This window comes from Coregonus clupeaformis, chromosome 34, assembly GCF_020615455.1.
Source record: "Coregonus clupeaformis isolate EN_2021a chromosome 34, ASM2061545v1, whole genome shotgun sequence".
In the NCBI taxonomy this organism is placed as follows: Eukaryota; Metazoa; Chordata; class Actinopteri; order Salmoniformes; family Salmonidae; genus Coregonus; species Coregonus clupeaformis.
Genome location: NC_059225.1, coordinates 17,695,300 through 17,711,095, shown reverse-complemented (window position 1 = coordinate 17,711,095; position 15,796 = coordinate 17,695,300). Strand labels below are relative to the sequence as shown.

The following is a 15,796-nucleotide window of genomic DNA, read 5'->3' as shown; positions in this document are numbered from 1 at the left end:
GACCAAAGTAACAAAGCCTACCATCAGTAACACACTACGCCGCCAGGGACTCAAATCCTGCAGTGCCAGACGTGTCCCCCTGCTTAAGCCAGTACATGTCCAGGCCCGTCTGAAGTTTGCTAGAGTGCATTTGGATGATCCAGAAGAGGATTGGGAGAATGTCATATGGTCAGATGAAACCAAAATATAACTTTTTGGTAAAAACTCAACTCGTCGTGTTTGGAGGACAAAGAATGCTGAGTTGCATCCAAAGAACACCATACCTACTGTGAAGCATGGGGGTGGAAACATCATGCTTTGGGGCTGTTTTTCTGCAAAGGGACCAGGATGACTGATCCGTATAAAGGAAAGAATGTATGGGGCCATGTATCGTGAGATTTTGAGTGAAAACCTCCTTCCATCAGCAAGGGCATTGAAGATGAAACGTGGCTTGGTCTTTCAGCATGACAATGATCCCAAACACACCCCCCGGGCAACGAAGGAGTGGATTCGTAAGAAGCATTTCAAGGTCCTGGAGTGGCCTAGCCAGTCTCCAGATCTCAACCCCATAGAAAATCTTTGGAGGGAGTTGAAAGTCCGTGTTGCCCAGTGACAGCCCCAAAACATCACTGCTCTAGAGGAGATCTGCATGGAGGAATGGGCCAAAATACCAGCAACAGTGTGTGAAAACCTTGTGAAGACTTACAGAAAACGTTTGACCTGTGTCATTGCCAACAAAGGGTATATAACAAAGTATTGAGAAACTTTTGTTATTGACCAAATACTTATTTTCCACCATAATTTGCAAATAAATTCATTAAAAATCCTACAATGTGATTTTCTGGATTTCTTTTCCTCATTTTGTCTGTCATAGTTGACGTGTACCTATGATGAAAATTACAGGCCTCTCTCATCTTTTTAAGTGGGAGAACTTGCACAATTGGTGGCTGACTAAATACTTTTTCCCCCCACTGTATATGATCACATGTCTCTCTCTATTAGGTGTGAAAAATACTTGGGAACAGATTTCTTGAATTAAAATCACTTGGAGCTGATTTCCTGGTGTTTTTTTTGTTTTCTTTTATGTCCAACAAAACAAATATTTATATATTTTTGCTCAGAAAGCTTGGGGGGGCCAAATAAAACCACCCATGGGCTGCCAGTTGGGTAACCCTGTTCTAAGGTTCCATTTTCAGTATTCTGCAGTACTCATTTCATTTTTTATTCATAAATCACTGGTGTTGTATAGTTGTGAAATTGACCATTATCATTTGCCATGATGAGGTACAATATTTTTAACTGTGCATTTCTTGTGTTAAATCTACTACTGTACTACAATATTAGTTAGAAAAACAGAGGCCTTCACTGGTTATTGGTTGCATTGCGTTGCCTTTTGCTTTTAGATCCACTCCAAAGGCCATGTTGGGTCCAAAGAGCAGCCAGACAGCACCCACCCAGACCTGAGTGTGGCCAACCATTGACAGCAGGGCCGATTAAAAAATCATAGGCCCCGGGGCTTTGTTTTTTTGTATTTTGAAATCTGCAAAACACAAACAGACAGCTGCAACCAACCATATAAATATAATCCATAGATGGCAGTTCCCATTTAAGTCAGGACTGGCATCCATTACTAGTGTAACCATGAGTTTAACAGTCAAATTGCCAGGGTAAGAGGTTACAATACCCTTCTATGGATTATATGTCTATGGCCACAACACAACAAGCTGTATATTTGACATGCATGCTGACCAAACGGCAGCCTTCCCAACTGTAGGCATACCGGTAACTGCCAAAATAAAGGAAACACTTGAGTAAACTAGGGATACAAAGTATATATTATGGTGTGGGGTGCATTTTCCTGGCATGGTTTAGGTCCACATGTAGAATCTAAGCCAAGGCGCATTCAAGCTGTTCTGGCAGCTCGTGGTGGCCCAACACCCTTTTAAGACACTTTATGTTAATACACTTTATGTTGGTGTTTCCTTTCTTTTGGCAAATACATTATATACACAAAAGTCTGTTGAAACCCTTCAAATTAGTGGATTCAGCTATTTCAGCCACACCCGTTGCTGACAGGTGTATCAAATCGAGCACACAGTCATGCAATCTCCATAGACAAGTCAGTTTGTCAAATTTCTGCCCTGCTAAAACTGCCCCGGTCAACTGTAAGTGCTGTTATTGTGAAGTGGAAACGTCTAGGGGCAACAATGGCTCAGCTGCAAAGTGGTAGGCCACACAAGCTCACAGAACGGGACCACTGAGTGCTGAAGCGCGTAGAAATCGTCTGTCCTCGGTTGCAACACTCACTACCAAGTTCCAAACTGCCTCTGGCAATAGGTCTAGCTGATTGAGTTGTGGCTGTCAGTGATAAGCATCTAGAAGATAATGTGTCTTGAGTATAATTAAATGTTACAACAAGAAGGGGAGGGGTGTGGCAAAGATATGGCGCGTCTCTCTCCAGAATGCATGCACTCAGCTCTCCAGAACGCGCTCAGCTGTCACCTGCCAATTCTTGTGCATTCATTGTTTCATCCCATGATTTTGGAATGAGATCTTCGACGAGCAGGTGTCCACATACTTTTGGTAATGTAGTGTATACAGTATGTAGTATATATTTTGTATTTGTTTTTTACAGCAACCATATGTGGGCACCTGCTCGTCGAACATCTCATTCCAAAATCATTGGCATTAATATAGAGTTGGTCCTCCCTTTGCTTCTATAATAGCCTCCACTCTTCTGGGAATGCTTTCCACTAGATGTTGGAACATTGCTGTGGGGACTTGCTTCCATTCAGCCACAAGCGCATTAGTGAGGTCGGGCACTGATGTTGGGTGATTAGGCCTGGCTTGCAGTCTGCGTTCCAAGTCATCCCAAAGGTGTTTGATGGGGTTGAAGTCTGGGCTCTGTGCAGGCCAGTCAAGTTATAATAATAATAAATAATAATAATAATACGCCATTTAGCAGACGCTTTTATCCAAAGCGACTTACAGTCGTGCGTGCATACATTTTTTGTGTATGGGTGGTCCCGGGGATCGAACCCACTACCTTGGCGTTACAAGCGCCGTGCTCTACCAGCTGAGCTACAGAGGACCACAAGTTCTTCCACACCGATCTCGACAAACCATTTCTGCATGGACCTCGCTTTGTGCACGGGGGCATTGTCATGTTGAAACAGGAAAGGGCCTTCCCCAAACTGTTGCCACGGAGTTGGAAGCACAGAATCGTCTAGAATGTAATTGTATGCTGTAGCGTTAAGATTTCCCTTCACTGGAACAAGGGTCCGAACCATGAAAAACAGCCCCAGACCATTATTCCTCCTCGACCAAACTTTACAGTTGTCACTATGCATTCGGGCAGGTAGCGTTCTCCTGACATCCGCCAAACCCAGATTTGTCCGTCCGACTGCCAGATGGTGAAGCGTGGTTCATCACTCCAGAGAATGCGTTTCCACTGCTCCAGAGTCCAATGGCGGCGAGCTTTACACCACTCCAGCCGACGCTTGTCATTGTACATGGTGATCTTAGGCTTGTGTGCAGCTGCTCGGCCATGGAAACCCATTTCATAAAACTCCAGACGAACAGTTATTGTGCTGATGTTGCTTCCAGAGGCAGTTTGGAACTCGGTAGTGTTGCAAACGAGAACAGACAATTTTTACGCGTTACACGCGGCCTACCACTTCGTCGCTGAGCTTTTGTTGCTTCTAGACGTTTCCGCTTCACAATAACAGCACTTACAGTTGACCGGGGCAGCTCTAGCAGGGCAGAAATTTGACAAACTGATGGAAAGGGGGCACCCTATGACGCCACGTTGAAAGTCACTGAGCTCTTCAGTAAGGCCATTCTCCTGCCAATGTTTGTATATGGAGATTGCATGGCTGTGTGGTCGATTTTATACACCTGTCAGCAACAACTGTGGGTGAAATAGCCAAATCCACAAATTTGAAGGGGTGTCCACATACTTTTGTGTATATATCGTTAAGCAATAATGCACGAGGGGGTGTGGTATATGGCCAATATACCATGGCTAAGGGCTGTTCTTAAACAGGGCGCAAAGTGGAGTGCCTGGATACAGCCCTTAGCCGTGGTATATTGGCAATATATCACAAACCCCATAGGTGCCGTATTGCTATTATAAACTGGTTACCAACGTAATTAGAGCAGTAAAATTAAACGTTTTGTACCCGTGGTATACGGTCTGATATACCACAGCTGTCAGCCAATCAGCATTTAGGGCTCGAACCACCCAGTTTTTTATGTATAATATATACTGTATATATTTCCTTTATTATTATTTTTTGCTTCCTAGGGCTTGAGCCCTGTTAAACCCCTGCATTAATCTGGCCCTGATTGACAACTACAACAGCAGGGTCATGGCTTTACTGATGTAATGGGTCTGTATTGTTGCCAATATGCTTACCGAGTGACCTACAAACACACCAACCTTATATTTCTTTCCTTTATCTAATTATTCTACATGTACTAGTCTAGTGTTAGACTGATCTGACTCATTGTCCTGGTTTCTGAGAGCATGCAGATGGGTTGTGTACAATTGCAAGTGTGAGTATGCATTGTGTGAAGAGAATGAATGAGTCATCTTCACACTGCAGTGGCAGACTTCAGGCAGGGTGTGGCTCTAACGGCCATACAGGCCCCTGCAGGGACAGGGCTCCATCCTGGCTCAAACCCAGCCAGTTTCACTCAGTCATTGAGTCTCAGCTGAGCCTTGAACACTGGTATCTGCAGTGCTTTGCCGCTGTTGCAGCGTACTCTAGTCTGGGCAATGGGCCAGAAGACGCAGTGGAGTGAGTACTTCACTGTGCATCATGTATCAAACCCAGGCTGTACAAGTGCCTCAAGACAGCTTTATCACACTGCCCTAAAGGCTAAAGGTCAAGCACTCAACAGTGAGAGGCTTCCTCTCCCTATGAAAGAGTCCACCATCCTGCTTTCATCAGACCCAGCCTCAGTGAATTTGGAGACAAATTCACTTTACAGGATGTGCCAGTTGCCAGGGATCAAATTGATATACACTGAACAAAAATATAAAAATATAAAATGCAACAAACAATTTCAAAGATTTTACTGAGTTCATAACGAAATCTGTCAATTGAAAAAAATCCATTAGGCCCTAATTTATGGATTTCACATGACTGGGAATACAGATGTGCATATGTTGGTCACAGATACCTTTAAAAAATGTAGGGGCGTGGAATATTTTCCCACTCCTCAATGGCTATGCGAAGTTGCTGGATATTGATGGGAACTGGAACACACGTCGATCCAGAGCATCCCAAACATGCTCAATGGGCGACGTCTGGTGAATATGCAGGCCATGGAAGAACTGGGACATTTTCAGCTTCCAGGAATTGTGTACAGATCATTGCAACATGGGGCAGTGCATTATCATGCTGAAACATGGTGATGGCAGCAGATGACTGGCATGACAATAGGCCTCAGGATCTCGTCACGGTATTTCTGTGCATTCAAACTGCCACAGAAATTCTTCAGTTGTGCAAACCCAGTTTCACCAGGTGTCTGGGGGGGCTGGTCTCAGATGATAACGCAGGTGAAGCAGGATGTGGACGTCCTGGGCTGGCATGTTTACGCATAGTCTGCAGTTGTGAGGCCGGTTGGCCATACTGCCAAATTCTCTAAAAAGTCATTGAGGTGGCTTATGGTATAGAAATGGACATTCAATTCTCTGGCAACAGCTCTGGTGGATATTCCTAATCAGCATGTCAATTGCGTGCTTCCTCAACTTGAGACATCTGTGGCATTGTGTTGTGACTAAACTGCACATTTTAGTGGCCTTTGTTCCCAGCACAAGGTGCACCTGTGTAATGATCATGCCGTTTAATCAGCTGCTTGATGTGTCAGGTGGATGGATTATCTTGGGAAAGGAGAAATGCTCACCAACAGGGATGTAAACAAATGTGCACAACATTTTAGAGAAGTAATCTTTGTGCATATGGAACATTTCTGGGATCTTTTATTTCAGCTCATGAAACATGGGACCAACACTTTACATTTTGCGTATACAGAGTAGCATACCATATGTTCCAGGCAACTTGGACAGTGCAGAGTTCCCAACCAAAGCTCAAACCTATCCATTGCTATATCATTATTTTACTTCAGAGTCAGGCATTGACAGTGGAACATTCTAGCGAGAAAACAAAACTGAAAACCACCACAACCAAGAAAACTTTTCTATTTGTTTTAACTTTATTTTTTTGCCATCTCCAGTCAGGTGACAAAGGCCTCGAGTGAACAAAATAAGTTTGCAACTCCACCCCCCCTGCCCTCATACACACCTCACTGCAAACTGCCTTCCAGAACATTCCGGAAGCCCACGCTGCCACACTAACACCTCAGACTCAACTATTATGGGATGCCCAGGGCAGCCGGCGCAGGGCCAGGTTGCCGCGGTGACAGAGGTAAGCGCACAGGGCCCTCAGCTTCCTAAACAGACAGAGCGGCATTGACAAGAGAAATCACTGAAGTTTGGTTCCATATTTAGCATCTTCTCTAATGTTCTCTTTTCTCGATATCGTAGGTTTATTTAAAAATGCTGGGGTGGGACGGTTAAGACTGCTCGTTAAGCGCTAGCCACCGACGTTCCCGCGGCTTGGGAGAAAAGCGTTGGAGTTGTCTGATCAGCCAGAGCGGAGAGGCCATGCTGGGAAGCAGCAGTAAGGCTGCCAGAGAGGGACAACCCCAACGGAGTTGGTCAGTAAAAGGGGCCTCCAGCCCCCCTCCTCCCACCAGTCAAAAAGCTCCCCCCCTCCCTTCTCCCCATAAAAGGCATCAGACCGGCTCTATTCAATCTAAGGAATATAAAAAAAATAACATACAAAAAGCTGGATCCCATCATTATTTTAAACATTCAGGAATGTATGTGGCAATACCAAAACATCTCGAAGGCAAAAATAAACAGGAATGAGGAAGTCAAAAAAGAAAATCTATATTTTTAAAGTACTTTTCTTTATATTGTAGATTATGTATAACTAAACCTCAGCGATCCGGCAGAATGCCACCCAACAGCGAGCGAGTCACTGTAATGGTGGGACAGTCCGACAGCGTTGGAGAGAGAAAAACCAAAAAAAAAGAAAAAAAAAAGGAATCACAACAGAATGATTGAAGTTGTCTGAAGGCCGTCGCTTTGGTGACAGATAGAAGAACCAATAAGAATGCTAGACTGGTTGTGGGTGGAGTTTGTTGCCTGGGCAGCCCAGTCCTGTCTTTCTATTTGCCGCCGGTCATCTGCTTAACGGCCACAGCACACTCCTCCCCCATAGCGGCCAGCACAGAGACCTGCAGGCAGAGAGATGGTTAATATTCTTCGTAGGCGCCACTAACAAAAATAAACTGTCAAGCTTCACAACACCCCAGCCAACACACTGCCAGCCACACTCACCAGGATATCCTCACCAGCAGCAAACTTCTGCTCTATCTCCTTGCCCAGGTCTGAATCAGGCACACGCAGGTCCTCCCTCACGTCTCCATTGTCACCCATGAGGGACATGAACCCATCAGTGATGTTCAATAGCTGGAAACAAACAGGTTACATCTACAGTCAGACACAAAGCACGCTCCAGGTAGTCTTCATTTCAGTCATGCTGTGCAGATGAGAAGGAAATGAGATGGGCATGTTAGAGAAAGTGTGAGTTGTGCATTTGTTTTGTTAGCCATCACATCAGATGTTTGTGATCTGATCACTCTGGTGTAACAGCCATCTCCAAAGAGATCTCTGTAGCAAGAACCATTCACACTCATGCCACGGGTATTGGCACAGTGCTGGGTGATCGTCATGCGTTAACAGGGGAACCCTCAAATGCCAAATATACAATTGAAAGTTAAATGTAATGTGATCAAATGTGTTTTAAAAAAACAGGTTGGGTGACATAGGGGCCAGTGCAGAGGAACCAAAGCTGTGCACACATGGTTCCCAGAAAGAGAAACAAGCCATTGTGATCAGCACAACAGCATTACTCCCAAGGCAGTTGAATTATGTACCGAGAATGAGTGAGACTATGAGTCACCCAACTGACCAGGCTTAAGCCCTAACACACCAGCGCATTTGATCCCTCTTTGTGGCATAAGTCTACCCCCAGGTAATGTAACAAAGTATGTCAACATGTCAGTAAACAAAGGGTTGTGGACAGTAACTTCTCAATGCCTTAGCAACAACTATCAGAGCAGTACAGCTCACTGAATACAAGCTCCCTGGACAAGGATGACATCATGCCTAGGAGATCCAGACCATATGACCTTGGTGGGAGGAACTGGCCAATAGTGTTGCGCCACCTCACAGGTGAACGCAGGCCAGGCTGGGAGCGTGTAGAGCTTTTCTCACTACTCCACACACGCTGAAAACTGACCTGCCCAACTACAGAACTACACAGGCAGCCTTCTAGGAGAGCGTCTAGATTTATGACGGCGGTTGGATTGACAGAACAGTGTTGAGTGGATTTGCTAGTCTCTTGGAAAATAGTGTCCTGATAGAATGTGAATTAGTCATTACTGAATTAGTACGTAGTCAACTGGTATCATTCCAATGATGTGGGAACAAGTTGGATAAGAGAACCCTTGTGACATAGGGCATTGGTTTCCCAAACTCTGTCCTTGCCCCCAGTGCACCTTTTGCCATAGAACTACACAGCCGACTTAAAAAATCCAAGCTTGAGGAGTTGGTTATTTGAGTCAGCCGTCTAGGGCAAAAACCAAAATGTGCACTGACAGGAAGTGAGGTCACACTGGGTAGGAAATGAACTTTTTGGTCCACGCCAATTTACCAGCCAAAATATTTAGGCATAATTACACCCCAAAAAAATAAGAGCATGCTTTGTAATGTTTCGAAAACAAGTATTAAGTAGTAATGAGGTGTATAGCTCAATTCAATTTCATTTTGATCCCAGTGTTTTAACTAATGCTAAAATAAATAATTCAGATAATAGTAAGTTAAATGGACAGTTCTACAACTGAACATCAAAGTGCCTTACCTGCCACAAAATGCTGAGTGATCAGGTTTTACTATTAGTTCAGGGCTCCAACGCTGACATTAGTACATAACTGAGTGGCGCAGTGGTCTAAGGCACTGCATCGCAGTGCTAACTGTGCCACTAGAGATCCTGGTTCGAATCCAGGCTCTGTCGCAGCCGGCCGCGACCGGGAGACTCATGGGCGGCGCACAATTGGCCCAGCGTCATCCAGGGTAGGGGAGGGAATGGCCGGCAGGAATGTGGCTCAGTTGATAAAGCATGGCGTTTGCAACGCCAGGGTTGTGGGTTCAATTCCCACGGGGGGGCAGTATAAAAAAAGATGTATTCACTAACTGTAAGTCGCTCTGGAAAAGAGCATCTGCTAAATGACTAAAATGTAAAAGTAACTTGATATTTAGGAGCACAAATCAAATGCAGGTGCACAATGCAATTAAGTGTTTCAATAAGAAATGCCTAAAGGTAATGAAAACATGTTGAGTGTTCCATGCTCAAGCACAATGTATCCCCCAAATATTTGAGTCACAAGGTTAGACAAATGTTCAGCTGCCCCCTTTTGAGGGGAGGGCCATTACCATGGTAATGCACTGTGTCCATCAGAGTTGAGAATCTCCTCTAATGCAACTAGCCAAGAAACGCAAAGACAAAGTCCCACTAACAGCCTTTCAGGTGAATTCGACCAATTTCTACATTTAGGCTTTTAATAAATATATACACACTCAAATTAAACAATTAGAAAAATATATATTTTTAAATTGTAAAGTGGTTGTCCCACTGGCTATCATAAGGTGAATGCACCAATTTGTAAGTTGCTCCCGCCAATGCCAAAATCTACCCGCATTAGGCAGGTGTTCATTTCCCACCCTGGTCACACTGACCTGGAACTCATTCCTCTTGATGTGGGGCACATCCATGTTGTGGGTAGAGGGGCACATGTCCTCATACTTCTTGTTGGTGAAGATGTCAATGCCCACCATGTTGACCTAAAAGAGGAAGGAGAGGGATAAACGTCAACTTAAAGAACAGAGTTTTACCACACCACTAATAACATAGTCATAACAAGTTAAGTAAAACCTAATTTGATGAGTCAAAAGTTATGCTTGGAGAATACAGACAAAGCATGTATGGGTCAATTACTTCAGATGTGGACAATGCATGTACACCTAAAGTCTGTACCCCGCAAATTCCCGAATACTGACGCTGCTGGACATTTCCACCATCTAGCAGAGGCATCCCTAGGGCGTGTAGTATTTGCATGCGTCTAGTCAATCCCCTACCTTGGCGTGTCCGTGCTTTCCGGTCTTGGAGGTGGACATTTCCACAATCTTACAGGGGCGTCCCTTTAGCACCACGTGACCATTCTTTCGCAGGGCAGAGCACTGCATAGGAATGGTGGCGGAGGCACCAGACTCTCCGGTGGTAAAGTCAAGTTCAGGGTCTGCCATGGTGTGATGGATTAGGGGGTACTGCAGAGGAAGAGATGTATAGGTTAGATCAGGCAATTACAGCAACAGCACTGCCAGATGAATTCGATGTATGAATACAAGGGCTGTCAAAGTCAATGAGTACATTTTACACCGTTAAGCGCATCTCCATTTCTTCAACATACGGACCCTTTAATATTTGATCATGACACATTAATACTGTTCAGTTTGTCATGTTTAGCAGGCCAACTGAAATCCATGCCATTGCAAATGGGACAAACTGCCCAATTTAAATAGCTTTTTGTATGTTTAACTAGCTGGCTTGCTTAGAATTGTGAAGTAAAACGCTTGCTAAATCTAGTTATCCTTAGGTCTGCATTGCCAATGACTTCACTGGCAGTAGGTTGAGTGGATGAACAAGGCAGGGGCAACACCTCAGTTGCTTGTTTGTTAGCTGATAAATTCCAGCACAGATGTGGCAGTCAAGTTATAGGAGATGAGTAAAGAAATGGGGAAATTGAGTTCACTGCTCCAGTCTCATACACTAGCAATGTTGCCGGCAACTGAGTTGGGTATCAGTTTACAGTAACTTCCCGCAATGATTTTAAATTAGAAACATGACAGCCATTCCATTTAACTACTGTTTGTTGTAGTTCAGGTCAAAAGATTTAAGCAAACGGTCCCAATTCTAGCAGTAGCAGCTTGTGACTAGTTCTTGATGAAGAACATGTTAAGTAGCCTAGGCTAGATTTAATAGCTGTATAATGTGAACTCGGCCCTGGCTGCTCTGTTATCTTCTGTGGAATTCTTAACATTGTTGGACATGTTTAAAGCTGCAATATGTAACTTCCTGGGCGACCCTGAACTAAATTCACAGAAATTAGTTATAGATATGTCACTCGTTGAAAGTAAGTCTAAGAAGCGGTAGATCTGATCAGTTTTGTACACCAGCTTCAAACAGCTGAAACTATAATATTTTTGGTAATGGAAAATAATTCACAGCGGTTTAGATGGTACAATGACTCTACACTACACTTGTGTCAAACTGAAATAAGGCGACCTACCATAACTTTAGCAACTAGGAATTGGCGAAGCACAGTTCTGTATGCCAACAGTGCACAACCATGCTTAATTTATCATAAGCATTACAGATCAAATCTTAATTGCTAAATAGCCCCATATTTTTTATATAAATCAAAAAAGCAAGTACCATTTAAGATGAATTTACTAAAACCATAATATCAACTGTTATATATTATGGAACAATCTTCAAAAAGGCAGTAACCTCAGCAGTAGTGCTTGCTTGTAGAAGCATCTGGCATAGCCTTGTTTTGTTAATATAGCAGAGAATACTTACTTCAAGCCCTTATCAAAGTCAAGACACCAAATGAAAAAAGTTGCCAGTGCGAAGTGATACACATCTCACGCCTGGAACAGTTATTCAGTGATCCTTTGAAACAGGACTCAATTGGGTGAGTTGAAAGAATTCAGGGTTAAACCAAAAATACAAATATATATCTTAAATATACAGACCTTCAATTTAGTTTATTCTGCCAGTTTTAGAATTTTGCAAATTGTTAGCAATTCCACATGACACCGCATGGTGATGAATTAGGGTCACGACATGTTTGGTGAGTAAGCCCAGGCTTAACGATTCTGATGAAAATACTGTCTTTAATAAACTCATGCCAGCATATTTTCAGTATGTTGGGGTCATAGCCTAGCTAATCCTAAATGCCACTAGCAGTTCGCAAAGTAGCCTAAGTGGAATAGACGGGACACAATTATTCCCAAATAAAATTGTATTTGCCACATGAGCCGAATACAACAGGTGTAGACCTTAGAGTGAAATGCTTACTTACAAGCCTTAACCAACAATGCAGTTGAGAAAATAAGAAAACGCAGGAGTTGAAAATATTGAAGGCATGTGGTACACGGATTGCCCCGCAGTCTAGTTTTGCATCACCAATTTAACATTTCGGCCTGCCCCATTGACAATGAATGACTTCCGCCAGAACGCAGAGTTGACGCATTTGGTGGACATGAGGCGATTCCACGAAATAGTTTCACTAGTCTGGTTAGATAGTTGACGTCAGTTCCAGTACTCAAACCCATCCTTATAACGAACATCATGCGGAAGATTACAACGTGGGAATAATGGACGTCCCAGCAAGCGTGGACCGCTTATAGTCAACGTTAACAGGCGACTGCTAAAATCTATTTCACAAATCAGCCCCAAGACTGGTTCAGGGCCCGACCTGGTCATGTTACCGATCATCCCCACGCCCTGTCCACGTGTCCCAGTTTGGCCTGCGCCTTAGCTCGGGAGGCAGAAACAAGAGTTCGCCTCACGTCACGATAAACCTGCCGCATTATAGTGCCACTGTAAATAACGGGGAGGCCTGGCCCGGGACACTCGTAGCCGACCTGACAACATTTATAAGAAATGTTGGCTAGACAACTTCCTCCGCGCTAACGTCAGCTTCATAATGTTAACCACACAAGTACCAGGGATACCGTTCAGCCAACTTCACACAAGTTTGGCTAGGTTAGCAAAAAGAGGCTAACAATAAGCTAGTTAGCTACTGTATTCGGCCTGGCCCGGCCTACACGCTGTGTATCTAGCTAGCTATGAGAATGAACATTGGGAGACTAAACATAACACTGGCTACGGTTTATAAAGACATACCTACCATACCAAATAGTTTTGGTTAACTAATAAGCGACTCATTAGTTTATAGATAGAAGCGATAATGCGTTAGCCAGCTAACCAGATGGCTACCTTAGATTGAAAGACGCGTTAGTTGGCTAGGTAACGTTAGTAGTATGACGACAATTCCATGCCGTTAGCGAGAAGTTAATTGTAGAAACGTTTGGAGTTATTTTAATCCATCCCAACCTCCTATATCTGTATTACGAACACATTCCATTACCTAGTCAATTTGCTAATGTTAGCTTGTTAACGTTGCAATTAGCAACCTAATCACAATACTTTGTCTAAACAAATAAACAAATGTTAATTCAGAAAGTGTCAACTACTTTCATTCAAACAATTCTAGGCATCTTTATTAAAATTGCCTCATGTCAATGTACATTACGACATGGTTAGCTTTCCTAGCGCAGTTAGTTACCAACATTCGGCTAGTTTAGCAGGCTAGGCTAGCAAGACATAACTAGCAACAAGCGCGCGGAAGGCCTCATGCCTCTTTTTCCATTAACGTTAGAGCGGAGATACAGAAACGTGAAACAAGGGACCCACACCCTATCGCCGAATGCACCTACACTAGGGAAACAAACTCCATTTCGACCTTTTCACTTTGCTTTTGACTACCAAAACCTAAAATGAATCTGTCCAGTCCAAAATAAACTGACATAAAACTACTAAAAGTTATCAATTTTCCCCCATGAACAGAAGCACGCGGCATGCACCACTTACCTTCCAAGAAAAAGAAGAATGGGACTGCGCAAGCGCGACCGACTTTACTGCGGCATACGTATAGGGAGGTAGATTTATATGGTTTCCGTTAAAGCGGTAGTCCAAAAATGTTCCTCTGGGTTCTCCCAACATAGCCCTATAAATATATTTATTTTATAATGTATAACAAAATATACTGCTATGGTCCTAATGTAGTGTTCAGCCAATACTGCAACATCTTTGGTTCAGTATTGTGGGGTTAATGAAAAGAAAACAGCAAAGTACCTACTAGGATGATAACTATTTGCTGAAGATACAGTGCCTTCAGAAAGTATTCACACCCCTTTACTTTTTCCACATTTTGTTGTGTTTCAGACTGAATTTTAAAGGGATTACATTTAGATTGTTTTTGTCACTGGCCTACACACAATACCTAATATTGTCAAAGTGGAATTATGTTTTTCGAAATTTTGACAAATTAATTAAAAATGAAAAGCTGAAATGTCTTGAGTCAATAAGTATTCAGCCCATTTGTTATGGTAAGCCTAAATACGTTCAGGAGTAAACATGTGCTTAACAAGTCACATAATAAATTGTTTAACATGATTTTTGAATGACTGCCTCATCTCTGTTCCCCACACATACAATTATATGTAAGGTCCCTCAGTCGAGCAGTGAATTTCAAACACAGATTCAACCACAAAGACCAGGGAGGTTTTCCAATGGCTAGCAAAGAAGGGCACCTATTGTTAGATGGGTAAAAAAAAAGCAGACATTGAATATCCTTTTGAACATGGTGAAGTTATTAATTACACTTTGGATGGTGTATCAATACACCCAGTCACTACAAAGATACAGGCGTCCTTCCTAATTCCTTTGCCAGAGAGGAAGGAAACAACTTAGAGATTTCACCATGAGGCCAATGGTGACTTTAAAACAGTTACAGAGTTTAATGGCTGTGATAGGAGAAAACATAGGATGGATCAACAACATTGTAATTACTCTACAATACTAACCTAATTGACAGAGTGAAAAGAAGGAAGCCTGTACATAATAAAACATATCCTAAAACATGCATCCTGTTTGCAATAAGGCACTAAAGTAAAACTGCAAAAATATGGCAAAAAATGTACTTTATGTCCTGATTACAAAGCATTATGTTTGGGGCAAATCCAACACAACACATCACTGAGTATCACTTTTCATATTTTCAAGCATGGTGGTGGCTAAATCATGTTATGGGTATGCTTGTCATCGGAAAGGACTAGGGAGTTTTTTATGATCAAAATAAACGGAATAGAGCTAAGCACAGGCAAATTCCTAAAGGAAAACCTGGTTCAGTCAGCTTTCCAACAGACACTGGGAGAGAAATTCACCTTTCAGCAGGACAATAACCTAAAACACAAGGCCAAATATACAATGGAGTTGCTTACTAAGACGACAATGAATGTTCCTGAGCGGCCTAGTTACAATTTTGACTTAAATCGTCTTGAAAATCTATGGCAAAGCTTGAGAATGGCTATCTAGCAATGATCAACAGACAACTTGACAGAGCTTGAAGAATTTTAAAAAGAATAATGTGCAAATATTGTACAATCCAGGTGTGCAAAGCTCTTAGAGACCTACCCAGAAAGTCACAGCTGTAATCGCTGCCAAAGGGGATTCTAACATGCATTGACTCAGAGGGTTGAATACTTATCTAATCAAGATTTATTACTATTATTATTATTTTTACAAATGTTAGAATTGTTCTTCCACTTTGACATTACAGAGTATTTTGTGTAGATCGTTGACAAAAAAAGACAATTAAATCCATTTTAATCCCACTTTGTAACACAACAAAATTGTGAAAAAGTCAAGGGGTGTGAATACTTTCTGAAGGCACTGCATGACACTGGATGAGAGGGAATATAGGCTGCAGGGATGGGGTCAATTTAATTTCAATTCAGATAGTGAACAAAACTCAAATTTAAATTTAAAGA

General features: G+C 42.8%; 1 protein-coding gene across 1 annotated transcript; it reads right to left on the bottom strand.

The window, feature by feature from the left end:
- Window positions 1–5,950: 5,950 nt before the first annotated feature.
- On the bottom strand, window positions 5,951–13,873 carry LOC121549790 (eukaryotic translation initiation factor 5A-1). The gene is made up of 5 exons (XM_041861675.2): window positions 13,836–13,873; window positions 10,253–10,441; window positions 9,854–9,958; window positions 7,394–7,525; window positions 5,951–7,290 (listed from the first exon to the last, which is right to left on the bottom strand). The coding sequence occupies exons 2-5, from the start codon at window positions 10,418–10,420 to the stop codon at window positions 7,222–7,224; spliced, it is 474 nt and encodes a 157-aa protein (XP_041717609.1). The 5' UTR covers window positions 10,421–10,441; window positions 13,836–13,873; the 3' UTR covers window positions 5,951–7,221.
- Between the last annotated feature and the right edge of the window lie 1,923 nt (window positions 13,874–15,796).

What these genes read in the sequence shown, in the direction of transcription:
- LOC121549790 (XM_041861675.2), bottom strand. Translation starts at nt 10,420, where the DNA reads ATGGCAGACCCTGAACTTGACTTTACCACCGGAGAGTCTGGTGCCTCC. An exon ending in TCAAGAGGAATGAGTTCCAG is followed by an intron (nt 7,526 to 9,853) that starts GTCAGTGTGACC and finishes GTTTGTTTCCAG; the next exon opens with CTATTGAACATCACTGATGG. An exon ending in CTGCTGGTGAGGATATCCTG is followed by an intron (nt 7,291 to 7,393) that starts GTGAGTGTGGCT and finishes CTCTGCCTGCAG; the next exon opens with GTCTCTGTGCTGGCCGCTAT.